The following is a 17006-nucleotide window of genomic DNA, read 5'->3' as shown; positions in this document are numbered from 1 at the left end:
GACATCAATAAACTTTTCCCCATTTCTTAAGAACTCTGGTTTGTTTGAGTTTTGGGAAACTGAGACTTTCATGTAATGATGATGATAATAATAATACAGGCAGTCCCCAAGTTACAAACATCTGCCTTACAAACAAATTCAGCTGAACCTATCTTGTTTGTTACTTGGGGACTCCGTGTAATACAGCATGACCCACGTATGTGCAGAACTGATCTACACAGTTTCACCGAATCCCTTATTGTCTTGGGCTTCCTGCAGAAACTACACCTGAAGGATTCTTTTGGGAGTGAGATCAGAAATAGGAAGAAAAATTAAAGGGAGACTATCATCCTACTTTTTGTACTTCTTGTTTTGCGCCTGACTTTCAGAACCCTCGATGGCACAGTGGGTTAAAATGCTGAGCTGCTCAACTTGCTGACCGAAAGGTTGGCGGCTCAAATCTGGGGAGTAAGATGAGCTCCCACTGTCAGCCCCAGCTACTGCCAACCTAGCAGTTCAAAAACATGCAAATGTGAGTAGATCAATAGGTACCGCTCCAGCAAGAAGATAACGGCACTCCATGCAGTCATGCTGGCCACATGATCTTGGAGGTGTCTGTGGACAATGCCGGCTCTCCAGCTTAGAAATTGAGATGAGCACCAACCCTCAGAGTCGGACACACTGGACTTAATGTCAGGGGAAACCCTTTACCATTACCTTTTCAGAACTGAAGGCATCCTGCTGAAAGTAACCAGAAATCATTATCATGTGCCTTCAAGTCAATTCTGACTTTTTTGGGCAAGACTGGTCAGAAAATGTTTGCCATTGCAGAGGCTGAGAGAGTGCGACTCACCCAAGGTCACTGCAGATTTTTTTTTTATTTAGCTGAGCAAGGAATCCCTAATCATGGTCTCCAGAGTCCTAGAGTGCATCCACATTGTCGAATTAATACGGTTTGGGACCACTTGAACTGACATAGCTGAAGGCTATAGAATACTGACAGCAGTAGTTTGGCACCCTTTGGCAAAGAAGGCGCAAGCCCTTGTAAAACTACAATTCCCAGAATTCCATAGCCTTGTTGAGACTGCATTCATTCAGAGTGCATTCAATCCACTGCACCAGGCAGGGGCAAACTTCGGCCCTCCGGGTGTTTTGGACTTCAACTCACAAAATTCCTACCGGCTGTTAGGAATTGTGGGGGTTGGAGTCCAAAACACCCGGAGAGCCGAAGTTTGCCCATGCCTGCTGGCTCTTTGACCCCAAGGGCGGGGCTGCGATGCAGGGGGCGCGCCTCTGAGCATGTCCAGAGTGCCAACGCTGCCGCGGCTGCCTTTCTTCCTGGGGCTGGCAAGAGCCCTCTAAAAGACGTAAGGGGGGGGGGGCAAAAGGGGTCACCGGAACGAGCCAAGGCGTCCTTCCAAGGGGAGATCGGGGGCACCGTCCTCACCGGGCTGCTTTCCCCTTCGCCCAACTCCTTAACCTACCTGCCTGCCTGCCCCAGCGTCTTCTCTCTTCGCCTTCTTCTCCACTGGAGTTTCTGCCTGGGTCGCTCTCCAGCGCCTGCTACAGGCGACCGCGGAAAGCGCAGCTGGCCGTCCCGAGAGGAGCTTTTTGACTAAAATAGGCAGCGGGCAGCGGCTGGAGGCGCGTCCAGCTCCGAGGCGGAGGGCCAGGAAGGGGAGGCGCCCCACTGCGCAGGCGCGGCTCGCTTGGCTTTTCTCCAGCACCTCGACGGCGGGGACGCAAGGAGGAAACTCCTGCTTCTGGCTGCATCTACACTGCGGAATTAATACAGCCTGGCCTGACCCCACTGTCACTGCTATGGCTCAATGCTCTGTTTAGACTTCTGGGTTGTTGTATGTTTTCCGGGCTGTGTGGCCATGTTCTAGAAGTATTCTCGCCTGACGTTTCGCCCACATCTAGGGCAGGCATCCTCAGAGGTTGTGAGGTATACAACAACCCTGTGATCCCGGCCATGAAAGCCTTCGACAACACATTGTTTAGACTTCTTTGCCAAAGAGTGCTGGTGCCTCAGCAAACCACATCTCTCAAGATCCCAAGGCATGGCAGTTCAAGCGATGCCAAACTGTATTGTTGGAGGATTTCATGGCCGGAATCACTGAATTGCTGTGAGTTTTCCGGGCTGTATGGCCATTTTCCAGAAGCATTCTCTCCTAACGTTTTGCCCACATCTATGGCAGGCATCCTCAGAGGTTGTGAGCTCAGCTGGAAACTAGGCAAGTGGGGTTTATACAGGCATGGGTAAACTAAGGCCTGGGGGCCAGATATGGCCCCCTTGATGCTTACCTCAGGCCTTCCTCATTTTATTTATTTATTTACAGTACAGTAGAGTCTCACTTTTCCAACACTCGCTTATCCAACATTCTGGATTATCCAACACATTTTTGTAGTCAATGTTTTCAATACATCGTGATATTTTGGTGCTAAATTCGTAAATACAGTAATTACTACAATGCATTACTGCATATTGAACTACTTTTTCTGTCCAATTTGTTGTATTACATGATGTTTTGGTGCCTAATTTGTAAAATCATAATGTAATTTGATGTTTAATAGGCTTTTCCTTAATCCCTCCTTATTATCCAACATATTTGTTTATCCAACATTCTGTCGGCTTGTTTATGTTGGATAAGTGAGACTCTACTGTATTTATATTCCGCCCTCCGCCCTTCTCGCCCCAAAGGGGCCTCAGGGCAGATCACAATGTACATATATATGGCAAACATTCAATGCCATTAGACATATGACACACACAGACAAAGACACAGAGGCTATTTAACATTTTCCAGCTTCTGGCTTCCTGAGGGTATGCTCGATTCCGGCCACAGGGGGAGCTGCTGCTGGACATTTTTTTCACAGTGACATAAATTAGTTAAATTAGCCTCCCCGCATAAGTGGTCCCTAAATTTTCCTACTTGACAGATGCAACAGTCTTTCGGGTTGCTTAGGTAAACAAGGAGCTAGGCTATTTAATGGTTGGGCATTCAATCTGACCCAGGCTTCGAACTCATGACCTCTCGGTCAATAGTGATGTATTTCAGCTGGCTACTAACCAGCTGTGCCACAGCCCTGTCCTCTCAGCATAAGGACACGGTCGCCTGCGGCATCCTTATGCAGAAAGGAGCAGTGAGGAAGGCACACAGCATCTGAGAGCCCTCTGGAGCACTCTCAGCCACCGCATGTTTCACCCTTCTCTCGGCATAAGGACAGTACAAGCAGCCCCTCCTCATGCTGAGAGGACGGCCCGAGGAAGGCACACAATGGATGAGAGCCCTCCGGTATATTTTCGGACATCACCTTTCTTGCCCTCTTCCCGGCATAATGCCGACAGCGCAGCCCGAAAATTGGGGTGGGGGGGGGAGGCTCAGGGAGGAAGATTGGGGCAGTTGCCACATGTCTCATTTTCCTCCCGGCATAAGGATGGAGTGAGCAGCCCCGTCCTTATGACAGGAGTACAATCTGAGGATGACCTTGGCCCTGCCCTGCCCCCTCCCTGCCCCACCCTCTCATAGGCCCTCCCTCTCCTGGGCCCGTCCCACCCAGCCTGGCCGCCTCCCTCCCGACCCGGTCCTCTCAGTCGGGCCCACAGTGTGGCCCCAAGGCAAAAATGTTTGCCCATACCTCGGTTTATATATCTGTGGAAGGTCCAGGGTGGGAGAAAGGACTCTTGTCTGTTTGAGGCAAGTGTTAATGTATTACTAAATGCAGCATTGCTCAAACACTCTGAAAACAGGGGAATTCCAGACATGAAACAATCAGGGCCCCAGGAAGCAATCAGCCAGGCCTTGAAGCTGCAAGGCTTTTCGATGCTAATAAAGGTGATTTGTTGCAACATTCACATGTGCCTCCAACTGACGAGTTCTTTTTCCTACCCTGGACATTCCACAGATCTGTAAACCGCACTTGTTTAGTTTCCAACAGACCTCACAACTTCTGAGAGTGCCTGCCATAGATGTGGGTGAAACATCAGGAGAGAATGCTTCTGGAACATGGCAATACTTCCTGGAAAACTCACAGCAACCTGATGCCAAACTGCATTCATCCTGCAGTGGAGATGGTTCACTATCCACTTTCTATGTACCAAATGGAGCCCCCGGTGGCGGAGTGGGCTAAAGCCTTGTAACTTGAAGGTTGGGTTGCTGACCTGAAGACTGCCAGGTTCGAATCTCACCCGGGGAGAGCGCGGATGAGCTCCCTCTATCAGTTCCAGCTCCATGTGGGGACATGAGAGAAGCCTCACACAAAGATGGTAAAAACATCAAAAACATCTGGATGTCCCCTGGGCAACGTCCTTGCAGACGGCCAATTCTCTCACTCCAGAAGCAACTCCGGTTGCTCCTGACACGAAAAAAAAATGTACCAAATAATTATTTTTAAATATTGTATACAATTAACTTTCGGCCATGTGTTTTCAGGGTCTGCAAAAACCAATGAATCTCGTGATTACACTTTAGTCCCATCTCATTATGTCTTCACGAATCTGGAAAAATCCAAAACCTCAAACACTTGTGGTACCAGACTTTTTGGATATGGGATACTCAACCTATACTCAGAGGCCACTAGGTATTTCCAGTTAGGGTTAAGAGAAAGAATGCTGCCCCAGGCTCCATCTACACTGCCATATAATACAGTTTAAATGCATTGGGCTGCATTATATGAGTCTTGTTTATTTGTTCAGTCGCTTCTGACTCTTAATGACCTCATGGCTACCCCCATGCCCATTTGTTTTACATAAATATACAAAAGTCTCTCAGCCAGAATTCAAGCAACTGGGACTCTTAAAAAAAGTGGCAAAAATCAAAATAATATTTGTTAAAAGATAGTTTTTATAATACAGCAAAACCGTAAAACTGTATTATATTAAGTTTATATTTGCTTTTAATTACTGTGTTTCAATATTAATATTAAGTCAAGACAGTGTTTATGATACAGTATAGTATGGGATTTAGTATTAAACCTATTTTTAATAGTAACTCTCAAGCAACCAGAAGCAATCCAACAATCCCAGTTAACTGAGAGACTACTGTATTTATGTTTCCCTCTTAATCTCATTGTTTCCCATTTCTTTCACTTATATTAAACTCCTTTCAATTATATCTCCTCCCATTTGCTAGAATTCTCACTATCCTACTTGTAACAAAGTGTAATAGTGCACATTGTAAGAGCTGAAAAGAGATGTTATTGAAAGGTTCAAGATAAGTAAAAGAAATCTTTTTAATGTTTCGCATCAGACCTCTCTATTAGAAGACGATGCAAAAATTGAAAAAGGATGCTAAAAAAACAACACTAGGAGCTGGGTTGTTATGAGTTTTCTGGGCTGTATGGCCATGTTCCAGAAGCATTCCCTCCTGACATTTCATCCACATCTATGGCAGGCATCCTCAGAGGTTGTGAGGTCTGTTGGAAGTTAGGCAAGTGAGGTTTATATATCTCTGGAATGTCCAGGGTGGGAGAAATAACTCTTCTGGAATATGGTCACACAGCCTGGAAAACTCACAGCAACCCAGTGATTTCAGCCATGAAAGCCCTTGACAACACAACAGTAGGAGCTGTTGCTTTGATTTCTGGAATATACAATAAACTAATAAAAAACTGTTTTTTCACACATATGCACAGACACACAGATTTCCATTTTATTCATATCTAAATCATCGTCAGTGCTCATAAAGTCAGCAATGGGGGTTAAAACTATTAAAACATTAATCTGTCAGGGAAACTGAGTTTCATGCTATGCATCAAAATGTTCTCTAGGGAAAGGATCCATGTATATCACTAATTCAAAGCCAATAAATAACAATTTGAAAGTATTATGTCTTCATGACTATTTAAATATTTATTACAATAGCTATTTTCTTCTATTTTTCAGAGTATTTTGCTATTTCTCTTTCACTGTTTTCTACAAAAAGATGAAAATAAGTAATTTTGACTTATAAAAACAAAGAAGGCTTATCCTACTTCTCAATTAGTTCAGCTCCTTTCTTTCCCAGATGTTTTTAGATTTAAGACAGGGCTAATGAAGTTTTGCTCCTATTCTAATTTGTTGCCTAGAGCTTCTGCAAACTGGAATAGGGGAATTTCCATGTCCGAAGTCTTTTTGATCCAGAATCTCTATCTGGCTGGATTCTGTTAGGAATACCACAAGTTTCTGCCTATCTATCTACAAATGGGTACTGCTTTCATAGATGTATTTTGCAGAAGCTTAGGCAACAAGGACAAATTAGAATAGTTTTCCATTCTCTCCCTCTCCCTCTCTATGTATATGTATATATATATATATAATGTCAGGAGCGACTTGAGAAACTGAAAGTCGCTTCTGGTGTGAGAGAATTGGCTGTCTGCAAGGATATTGCCCAGGGGATGCTCAGATGTTTTGACCATCCTTGTGGGAGGCTTCTCACATGCCCCCACATGGAACTGGAGCTGATAGAGGGAGCTCATCTGTGCCCTCCCTGGGTTGGATTCGAACCGGCAACCTTCAGGTCAGCAACCCAGCCTGCAAGTCATCAGTCCTGCCGGCACACGAGTTTAACCCACTGCATGACGGGGGCTTCATTCATTCATTCTGCAGGCATATGTCTCTTTCTTTCTTTGTGGATGCTAGGTCAGACTGACCACCTATTCCATAACCATGAGCTTTAAGTTTCTAGCATTTGATTTATTTGTTTAAACATGGAAAAAGTGTAGCTGCAGAACAGACTTACCAGATATAAAAGCACTATAGAGATTTTCCTACTGAATGAATGTGCCTTCTGGTCCCAACATTGCAAAAAAACTATTCCTAAAACTATACAATCAAGGTAATGGGATTCAAAGAAATGGCTGCATTAGTCTGGAATATTTATTTGCAAAGGTATGTTGTAACACCAAAGAAAATAATTAGGGAAACATGGTGGTTGATAGCATGAGCATAAAGGTGGTATTGAGACTAACATATAATGCACTTTGAAACTGCATTATATGGTCAGTGTAGATTTATATAATGCAGCTGAATGTAATCAAACTGCATTAAATGAGTCTACACTGACTATATGCTGTAATGTTGCTCAACCTGCATTATATGGATGTGTAGATGAGGCTTACATGTACAGTAGAGTTTCACTTATCCAACACGCGCTTATCCAACATTCTGGATTATCCAACGCATTTTTGTAGTCAATGTTTTCAATACATCATGATTTTTTGGTGCTAAATTCATAAATACAGTAATTACTACATAGCATTACTGCATATTTAACTACCTTTTCTGTCAAATTTGTTGTATAGCATGAGGTCTAGGTGCTTAATTTGTAAAAGCATAACCTAATACAATGTTTAATAGGCTTTTCCTTAATCCCTCCTTATTATCCAACATATTCGCTTATCCAACGTTCTGCCAGCCCGTTTATGTTGGATAAGTGAGACTCTACTGTATTAAAATAATCTGAACTGTTCCCTTGAGAGCTGCCCATGGAAGCGGCAAAAAAGCCCTTTTGGTTCCCATACTGCATAGCTAGGCTAAGAGAACACTGTGGTGGCTACTGCTATTTCGGTGGCCAAAAGCAAATCTCTGGCAGAGCCTTGATGCTTCTTACAAAGTCACAACAGGGTGTCCAGCCATGTGACCATGAGCAAGGCTTTGTCAGAGAGTGGTATCAGGCTGGGGATAGCAGTGTATTTGTTGGACATGTGGACATTGGATTGAGCCCGATCCAGCCCAAGGCAGCTTTCCATACCTCAAAAACACCAGGAAGCCCTTAGTAAATTCCATTTTCCCTTGTGCCCGATGAAGGGCTGCAGGCAATACTTCTACTGCAAAACCAACTGTACGTTTTATGGACTCCCCACAGCGATTGCAAGGTGAGTCTGCTTTATTTGGGTCATGTAGACACAATCCAAGTCCACTGTATCATACACATCGTAAAAAATAATTTCGAAGTACTAAGAAATTAAATGTTAAATTACAACATTTGTATTTTTACATCATTAGTTGATAAATTCAGCATAGAAAATTAAAACTCTTGGAGATTTATTTTAAATGTGATATATTCTTTTAAAGCTTAACCTGAGAATAAAGTACATTTTAAAAAGGCATTGCAACAAAACTCTAATCTTGTTTCAAGCAATTATTTCTTCATATCACTGATACAGTGATGTAAACATAACACTCACATTCTGAATTGATCCATTGATGGCTCAAATTCTACTGAATAATAGTAGAATTTGAGCCCCTGGCAAGAAAATAAAAAAACCCAAAACTGGCTTTTCAACCATACTTTTTGAACTAATGGTAAAATCATCACAAACTAAGCCAGACTGGAGAATATATGACCATCCAGATGTGCAGACTGCAAGTCCCATCAACTCTAGGCAGCCAAGGCAATTTTAGTGTTATCTAGAATGTACACACTCCTCACACCTGGAATGAATAAAAAACTTAGGCCAAGATTTTGCATTTGGAGAAATAACTATAACTATAACAAACTAAGGCCATTCTACACAGCCCCTAAAAGCCGTGATGTATCAAAAGACGCTTCAGGTGAATCTGGATTAATCCAAAGTAAACTGGGATTTCCCAGTTTATTCTGGATTAATTTGACACCTCAACAGATCTGGACCTTATTGAAGAGAATCCCTACAGTTACAGTTCTTTGGGTGTGGACTAAATCCTGAAACTGGGATATAGAATCGCAATTCCTACCAGGATTTTATTCATGTGTGGAAGTGCCTGTAGTAGAGCAGGGGATGATTATGCATGTAGTCTTCTCCTATTATTGCAGCATGATACTGTCACACTATGCCTCACTAAAAGGAGATGGCTGAATGTGTCCCATAATAAAACCACATTATATGAGTCTTCATTGCATTTTAAACTGTATTGCATGGCAGTGTAGATGGGACCCCAGTTACAACCAGTGGCCCCTCTGACCATAATCTTAGCAATACTTCTGTAAAGCTCTGCATGGCTTAAATAATTGCTTTTTATAAGGTATCTTTAGTTGTTGCAATGATGAAATGACCATAAAAATAAATGTATTCAATTAGGGTGTTGTACATTCTCTACAACCACATAATTACTGAACATGATGCCAACCATAGTTTTTCAGATGCTAGGCATATTGAGAAATGAATAGTTTGGCTTTGAAGTGACTGATTCTTCTTGGCTTGACATTCTTTGAAAATATATACCTCACAACCTGAAGATGTCTGCCATAGATGTGGGCGAAACGTCAGGAGAGAATGCTTCTGGAACATGGCCATACAGCCCGGAAAACACACAACCCTTTGAAAGCCTTCGACAACACATTCTTTGAAAACATTTCATTAAATAGTCTCTGATCTAGCATGCTTACAGAAATAATGGCATTTCTCTTACATAGTATGATCACTCATTTCTTTCCCAACTATTTTTCCAAGCAGTAAGCATATTCCAGACACTCTCTTCCTTGCAACAGTGAATGACAAAATATGCTATCCCACTTCCATATCCACTTTTCATACATATCTCAATGTAAGAAACAATAAGAAAAAGAATAGTATTTTTTTCTTGAAAGACTATTTCATAAGAAAATAGAATAATAATTCTTTTGGTATATCAGACAAGTAGACAGGAACACTTACACTCCTTTTTCTCCCTTAAAGTAAGTAGCGTCAAGATGGAGAAGTCAACAGTGTTGAGATAGTAGCAGCCAGCTATAACCTTGATCATACTAAGCAGGTTCGCAATTGTCAGTTTGACTTTTGTAAGTATGAAAAATAAAATTGTACTTACTGTATTAAAAATGAGAGTCAGTGTGTAATTATTTCAGTGTTTAGGACTTAAAAGATCCTGTTTCTAGTCATAGCTAAAAACTGGGTGATCTTGAGTCCATCACCATCTCTCAAATTCATCTATTTCATGAGGTTGTTGTAAAAATAAAGTAAGTAGGAGGACACCCATATTTGCCACCTTCAGCTCAATGAAGAAAAGCCAGAAAGTCAATGTAATCATTAGTAAAATAAGTAAAATGGAAAGAAATCTCTTCCAGATTGCAAAGAACAAATCAAACACTTCAATGTGTACAAGGCATTCAACAATTCATGTGGTATCATTTGTTATATTAGGATAACTGTCCCAATATATGTCTCTGGCTTCATGATGTTATTAAAATAGCATACTGTAAACCTAGATAACAGGGATCATCAACTTACAAGATTTATCCATACTAACCAAAGTACATGGATGTTGTACCACAGCTAACCTTAAATTCTGCAACATCCAACATTCACTTGCTATTATTTCATGTATCTTATAATCAACAGAAGTGATACTGAATTTAAATCTGGGGGGGGATCAATATTTTTAGTTCCTAGATCAAATGGGGATAATGAATTTCTCCCCAAAAGCTGTTTCAAGCATGAGAAAAATTAATATTGAAATCAAATCCCTCTATGCAACAAATTGACAAGAATGAGTTACTATCATCAAATGGTTTGCTCTCATACTTGTTTAATACCACCTCTTTCCAAGTCCACAAATAAGGAGAATTTTTTGTACCAAGCTGTGCATATGCAGGGTGCAGCTTCAGTGGCAGCTCGTCCACAAGAATTCTGTCACTCATGGAATTTTCTTCCAGTTCCCACATGTTTAACCTTGCAAATAGTGAGATGCTGGAAACCATTAACACCTAGGTAACTCTTGTTTGTTGTGTTTGCATTTCCTTGGTAATTTTGACTGCCTCTTTTCTTTGGCTGCCTAACTGTAGTTCCAAATCCTCATCTGGAACTTACTGTAATTCTGGACATTTGGGGACTGAAGGAAAATGTAATGGAAGGGGGCAGAATTCTTATTGGGTAGAGAGAATAGTGCCTTAATTTTCCACACTGCTGGTAACCCCAGTGCTGCATGTACGTATGTAAAATGGCAGAAGCATCATTGCCTGTAATATAATATTATCAATTCAGTTCATTTGTTCAGATTTTTTGGTGGTGAAAGCTTCCAAGCTTATTTGACTACAGAAATGAGTGCACACAACATTGGAACGAATGTATTGTTCATTTAACGACCACCTGTGGTCTCTTTTCATTAAACATACTAGGATAATATCCAACAATGTTATCTCTACTGATGAAACTGATTCACTCAGCAAGGTGATGATCTTCCCTTCACACTGTACAGTACAACCTATGTTACTGTGGGGGATATGTTCCCAAACTTTGCCTGGATATGTACTGTAAAACCAAAAAAGAAAAGTTCCAACAGAAGATTTCAGGAGTAGGGGTGGCATTAGTACCAAATTGGTTAGAGGCTGTTATTGCCCTACTTTCTATCAGAGCAGTCATTCTCAAACTCTAATCCTCCAAGTGTTTTGAAAGTCCCAGATGCCTTGTCCACTGATCAGAGATTCTGGGAGCTGAAGTCCAAAACAGCAAAGGCCAGTTCAAGAAACACTGGACTATAATGACTGAACTGTTTTGCTCTGCTAGATAGGTTACAGCAATTAAAGTGATTGACACGACCTTTACAGTTGATATAATTACTGTTCTCTTTTGTTTTCATGTATAGCTCATCTGCTATTTTCCGAGAGAAATCTAGTCATCATCTCTTGAGTTATACAAGAATGAAATGATTGTTAGACTTCCCCCAAGCTTTACAAAATTGTGCAGCCTCCTGTTCCACGTGTCCACTTCTGTAAGACATTGCGTGTTGAGAAGACCAAATTTATGCATTGTAATTATAAAGTAACAAGTGAATCAAGATTACTTTTTGAAGACAGTTTGCTTGCTGCTCTTTTCGAAGATAAAGCTGCTCACATAATTCATGATGACAAGGAGGCCTCAATAAACATGAAGAAGAGCTCTGCGCAAATGTCATTTTTGAAAGCACAATACACAAGGCACCACATTTACAACAAAGCTTTATCTAATAATGATTCATATCTGTCCTCAACCCACCTTCAAAGTAATAAGATGAGCAGAAGTCAATAAAACAATCAGGCGAGATGTGCAAACTGCTGGTTCTTAATGCGGTGGGGGGAAAGCCAATCTAGATAGTTGGGTGTTTCTGCTAGAAAACAAGTAGGGGTTTACTTTAAAAGTTGGTTTTATTAAAAATTTTAGATTTAGATTTCCTGGTTAATGATGTCAACATTATGCCTTTTATTAATTAATGCTGAGAGTGAAGAAGTCAATAATCAGTCATTTTTGCAGTTAAGTGTTAAAGTTTATGATATTTGTTAATGTTGCCTTGAATTGTTCTGTAACTGGCCTCCAGGTTGTATTTTAGGTGTACCTGGTGCTGATATATGATAGAAATTTGGTAAACGGATGTCATATCGAAATCCTTTGCTCAGAATCACTCTGTCGTTCAAAGCATAAAGCTTTTCAGCAATGTCATTCCCAATGAGAATTGAAAAGAGACGTGCAATGAATCGGTGTTTAGCAAAGAGTAAATACAACTTTTTTCTCCTCCAGGTTATGTATCGACAGTCTGTTTCTGCTGTGAGAGTTACCTGAAAGACACATTCCAGAAAAAAAGATATGAGAAAGATAAGAATCTGCTTGTTCTGAGATTTATAAATAATATTTTCCTTTTCCCTGCTTTTCCTCCTTTATGTTTTCCAAAGGCACACATAGAATTCAACATTTATGACTAATTCATACTCACGATCCCAAAATATTCACTGATTTAGGGATCCCTATCACCCACTTACTGGGCAGTGGTCCCTAGGTGGCCATTGCCAGCCTAATCTTGGCTAACTGGAGTAAATTCCCCCAGAGGACCTGAGTGTATGGGGCAGATTATACAGGAGAAGGCAATCATGTAGGTAACCTGGATACAACACAATTAGGGCTTTATTTATTTATTTATTTATTTACAGTATTTATATTCCGCCCTTCTCACCCCGAAGGGGACTCAGGGCGGATCACATTATAACACACATAGGGCAAACATTCAATGCCCATAAACACATCAAACAGAGACTGAGAGACACACGCAGAGGCAAGTTAACGTTCTTCTGAGGGGATGTTCGATTCTGGCCACAGGGGGGAGCAGCTGCTTCATCATCCACACTGACAGCACTTCCTCATTCCAGGTCGTAAATTAGTTAATCTTGCCTCCCACTTTATAAGTGGTACCTTATCTCCTACTTGATAGATGCAACTATCTTTCGGGTTGCTAGGTCAGCAACGAGCAGGGGCTATTTTTTATTTTTAATTGACGGGTGCTCACCCCGCCACGGGCTGGCCTCGAACTCATGACCTCATGGTCAGAGTGATTTAAGGCAGCTGCTCAACAGCTGTGCCACAGCCCGGCCCCTTTAGGGGTTTTGTTTTTGTTTTTTTGTTTTTTCATGTCAGGAGTGACTTGAGAAACTGTAAGTCACTTCTTGTGTGAGAGAATTGGCCGTCTGCAAGGACATTGCCAGGGGATGCCCGAATGTTTTACCATTCTGTGGGAAGCTTCTCTCATGTCCCCGCATGAAAAGCTGGAGCTGACAGGAGCTAATCCCGATCCTCAGATATGAACTGCGGATGTTTTGGTCAGCAGTCCTGCCAGGACAAGGGTTTAACCCATTGCACCACTAGGGGCTCCAGTCAGTGGGGTGATTTTAGTAAAGTAAGGGGACTGTGGCCACTTGGAAATGGGCTATCTGATTTAGCTGCCTATTACTCCTTCCTGCCCCTTAGCCAGCCCACTTGCCTCTGTCAAACACTGCTGCTGGCCTGCCTGACTACCATTTCAGTCTTTCACCATAACAGTCACATCCCTTCCCAACTCAAATTGTTTAACTGGTCTTCTGAAGGGCAGCTCTTCAACAGGAGACCTGAGGAGAACTCTAATGGAAAAGCAGGAACAGTGTGTCCCTCTGTCATATTGTTATTGCTGCTACTACTGCAACTACCAACTCTTATGTAGCGTAACCCAGGCATATGGTTTTCTTGGGTAGATTGATTCAGAGGATGTTTTCTATTGTCTTGAAAGAGTGTGGCTTGTCCAAGATCACAGTGGTTTTCCATGGGTGAACAGAGATTTGAACCCTCTTTTCCTGGAAGGGGTCAGGGTTTGTCTAGACAACCCTGCCTCCCAGAGTCTACATCAGCACATACTGCTGCAGTGGAAGTAATGTCACATTGCTTCTGTTTTGGCTCTATTAAAATAATAAAAAACAACAACAAGAGCACCTTTCAGGGAGGGGGTTTATAAGGATAGGGGAAAGGCAAACTGCCACATTTGCAAGCAATCTTGGGTGGGGGGTGGTTCAAATAGAAAACTGTATTGATTTGTTTAAACTAGCACTCCAGGAGATGAGGGTTCAAATCCTCAGCATTTCAGCCATAATAATTCCCTTCCAACAAATCTCTCACTTCCCTGTTTCATGGTTGAAAGGTAAAGGAAGATAGGTACTTTCCCCCCTACCTGAAAAATGCCTTCTTCTGTGGGTCTCAATGAATCCCATTCAGGTGAATCCAGAAAATGAAGTGGGAAAATGTAATGCAGAAATTCCCCATCCACTGTCACTCTGATCCTAATAAAAAAGAGCAGCCTCCATTAAAACAATGCTGGAACAGAAGGAAAGACAAATTACTCCTGGAGGGTCCGTTTCTATAAAAAGAAAGGCCCCACAATGGCCAGGCAGGGAGAAGGTTTATTTTCCACACAGTAGTGTTCTTTCAAACAGGAGAGCTTCTCACTGATGCTGAGCACATACCAGGCATTCTGCAATGTGTCACTAAGAGCAGATACAAAATGCAGACCACATAATTTAAAGCACTGCTTCTCAAAGTAGTGGTCCATAGGCTACAGACAACTGGAGTATGTTATCTTTGGGAAGCCTGTGCACCATTGTAACTGGCACACTAAGTATCTGACTATCATCTTAAGTTGGCCATCAATTACCAAGTATTTAAGATTGTTTGGCAGCTACTGAAGATGGTCTTTCAACTTCCATATCTAATCTTTGTATCAACTGCAAGTACAATGTATACTATCTATCTATCTATCTATCTATCTATCTATCTATCTATCTATCTATCTATCTATCTATCTGTTTATTTCATTTATATGCTTTCTTTCTCCAAGGCTAGCTCACAAAACGGATCAGCTAAAACCAGTTCAATAATATTTTGAACACAATTAAAATCACATTATAAAATGCACGATATAAAATCATGAAAAAGCATACAAAGGTTAAAATAAAGTGCACAGGCTTCCTAAATTCAGTTACTCATTAAAAGCTTGCTTGAACAAAAAGGTCTTTGCCTACTGGGTAAAAGGAAAGTGGGAAGGGGACCAACTTAGCATCTTATGGAAAGGAATTCCAGGAATCAGTCACTGAGAGGGATCTCTCTCTCTCTCTTGTCCTCACCAAGCAAGCCTATGATGGTGGTGGGATGAAGAGAAAGCCTTCCCTTGTGGACTTAAGACTCTGACAGGTCCATTGTAATATATCTTTCAGTTCTTACTAAAAGTAAGCTACTACATGTTATAGGACTTGACAACTCATGGTCCTCCAGTCACAACTGAACTTCAGCTGTCAAAATCCACCACTCACTGTGCTATCTAGAACTGATGTGACTTGCAACCCAGTAATACTTGGAGGGCTGTATGTTTTGATATAAAAACAGCCATTTACATGAGTAAAAGACATCTACTATAGCAGCTACTGGCCTCTAGTATAGGACCAACTGATCCACAGTTACAGATTTAGAACCTATAGATTCACGACTGCTTTGTATTCATGAATATTACATATTAGCAATCAAGGTACTATTCACACAATAGTAAATGTCCCCCAGTCCAAACAGATAGCAGTCACATTGAGTAATATGACAAATATTGTGCTGCTGATCAGTAGTAACAGGACATTTTACCCCACTCTTGCCAGTAAGCAAGGCTACAACAAGGCCTTGGAACAGGATCCTGCTTCTAATTGTCACAGCTTCATTTGATGGCAGGAGGGCTCTGGAAACATCATTCTGCTTCAACACAATTGGTAGCAGAACAGACCTTTCCAGGCCAGAGTAGGTGCTAGCTGTTAAGATAAATGTGAAAGACGGGCCAGGATTCGTAACTAAGTGGGCAATGTAGGCTCTCGGCTAGAAATATTCATTTAAATTCATGTCTTTCATAATAGTTATTGAATCTTCTCAGTGGTTTTCAAATGTTTGTTTCTAAGCACAGAAAAGAAACAGAACAGAGTCCTGTTTTATTAGATATGCCCAGGGATATATTTCCAAGCTTGATTCATGCAGGCAACAACACATCAGCAAGAGAGCTTAACTAAAACAAGGGTTGTCTATAGACAGTTCAGTCTTCTGGTCAAGGCCATAGTCAAGTTTCAAGGTTTTCCCTTAGAATTCTAAATATGTTAAGTATTTCATGTACAGTGGGCAATTTGTACCATTTGATACAAAAAAGTAGTCTGCAAACCAGAGTAACTTTTTGAAAGGACTATTCAGTTATATGGTAGTATGCTGAATAGTTTTCTATATCTGTTTAGAAGTAGTAGACCTATCTTGAGTATCACATCTTACATAGAAACTTAGAAGTGATGCCTCCATGAGCCTCCAAAAGTATCTAATTGAAAGCAGCTGCTGAAGTTAGGCCTTGGTGAGATTCAGAGGGATATCATGTACTGACACCAGCCACCTGCTTTCTCACATATATATGGTACAATGTGTCTGTATCATGCTCATTATCTGCTAACACAGATGAGGTTGACTTTGAACCAAGGCTCAGGGGAAAAATGGACTATGTCTCCTTCAATCCCCAGTCAGGATTGCCACTAAGGTTTTATTTAATGTACAACTACACATGACTATATATATACATATATTCTGAAATCCCAGGTGTTAAGGAACACCAACCTGCTTATACAGAGTAGAACATCCTTGCACTATAGCCATCCCTAAACCGGAATCCTTAAGTCACTGCTAACTCTCATCTTCCTCAGGCGGTGGTGTTATGTTGACTGAAAGGATATGGACATTAGAATCCAATACATCTAGAAGGTGCCAGGTTGGGAATTTATCCTATTAAATATGTG

At 41.4% G+C, this 17006-nt stretch overlaps 1 protein-coding gene across 1 annotated transcript in view; it reads right to left on the bottom strand.

The window, feature by feature from the left end:
• Window positions 1-17006, bottom strand: part of bves (blood vessel epicardial substance) — a 74086-nt gene that overhangs the window by 32860 nt on the left and 24220 nt on the right. Inside the window, exons 3-5 of the mRNA XM_062983728.1 lie at window positions 14378-14486; window positions 12198-12467; window positions 11911-12001 (exon numbers count right to left, since the gene is read on the bottom strand). Coding sequence (XP_062839798.1) covers window positions 11911-12001; window positions 12198-12467; window positions 14378-14486 — 470 coding nt within the window. The remainder of the gene's footprint in view (window positions 1-11910; window positions 12002-12197; window positions 12468-14377; window positions 14487-17006) is intronic.

This window comes from Anolis carolinensis, chromosome 1 (assembly GCF_035594765.1).
Source record: "Anolis carolinensis isolate JA03-04 chromosome 1, rAnoCar3.1.pri, whole genome shotgun sequence".
Taxonomy (NCBI): domain Eukaryota; kingdom Metazoa; phylum Chordata; class Lepidosauria; order Squamata; family Dactyloidae; genus Anolis; species Anolis carolinensis.
This window is presented reverse-complemented; position numbering and strand designations above follow the sequence as displayed.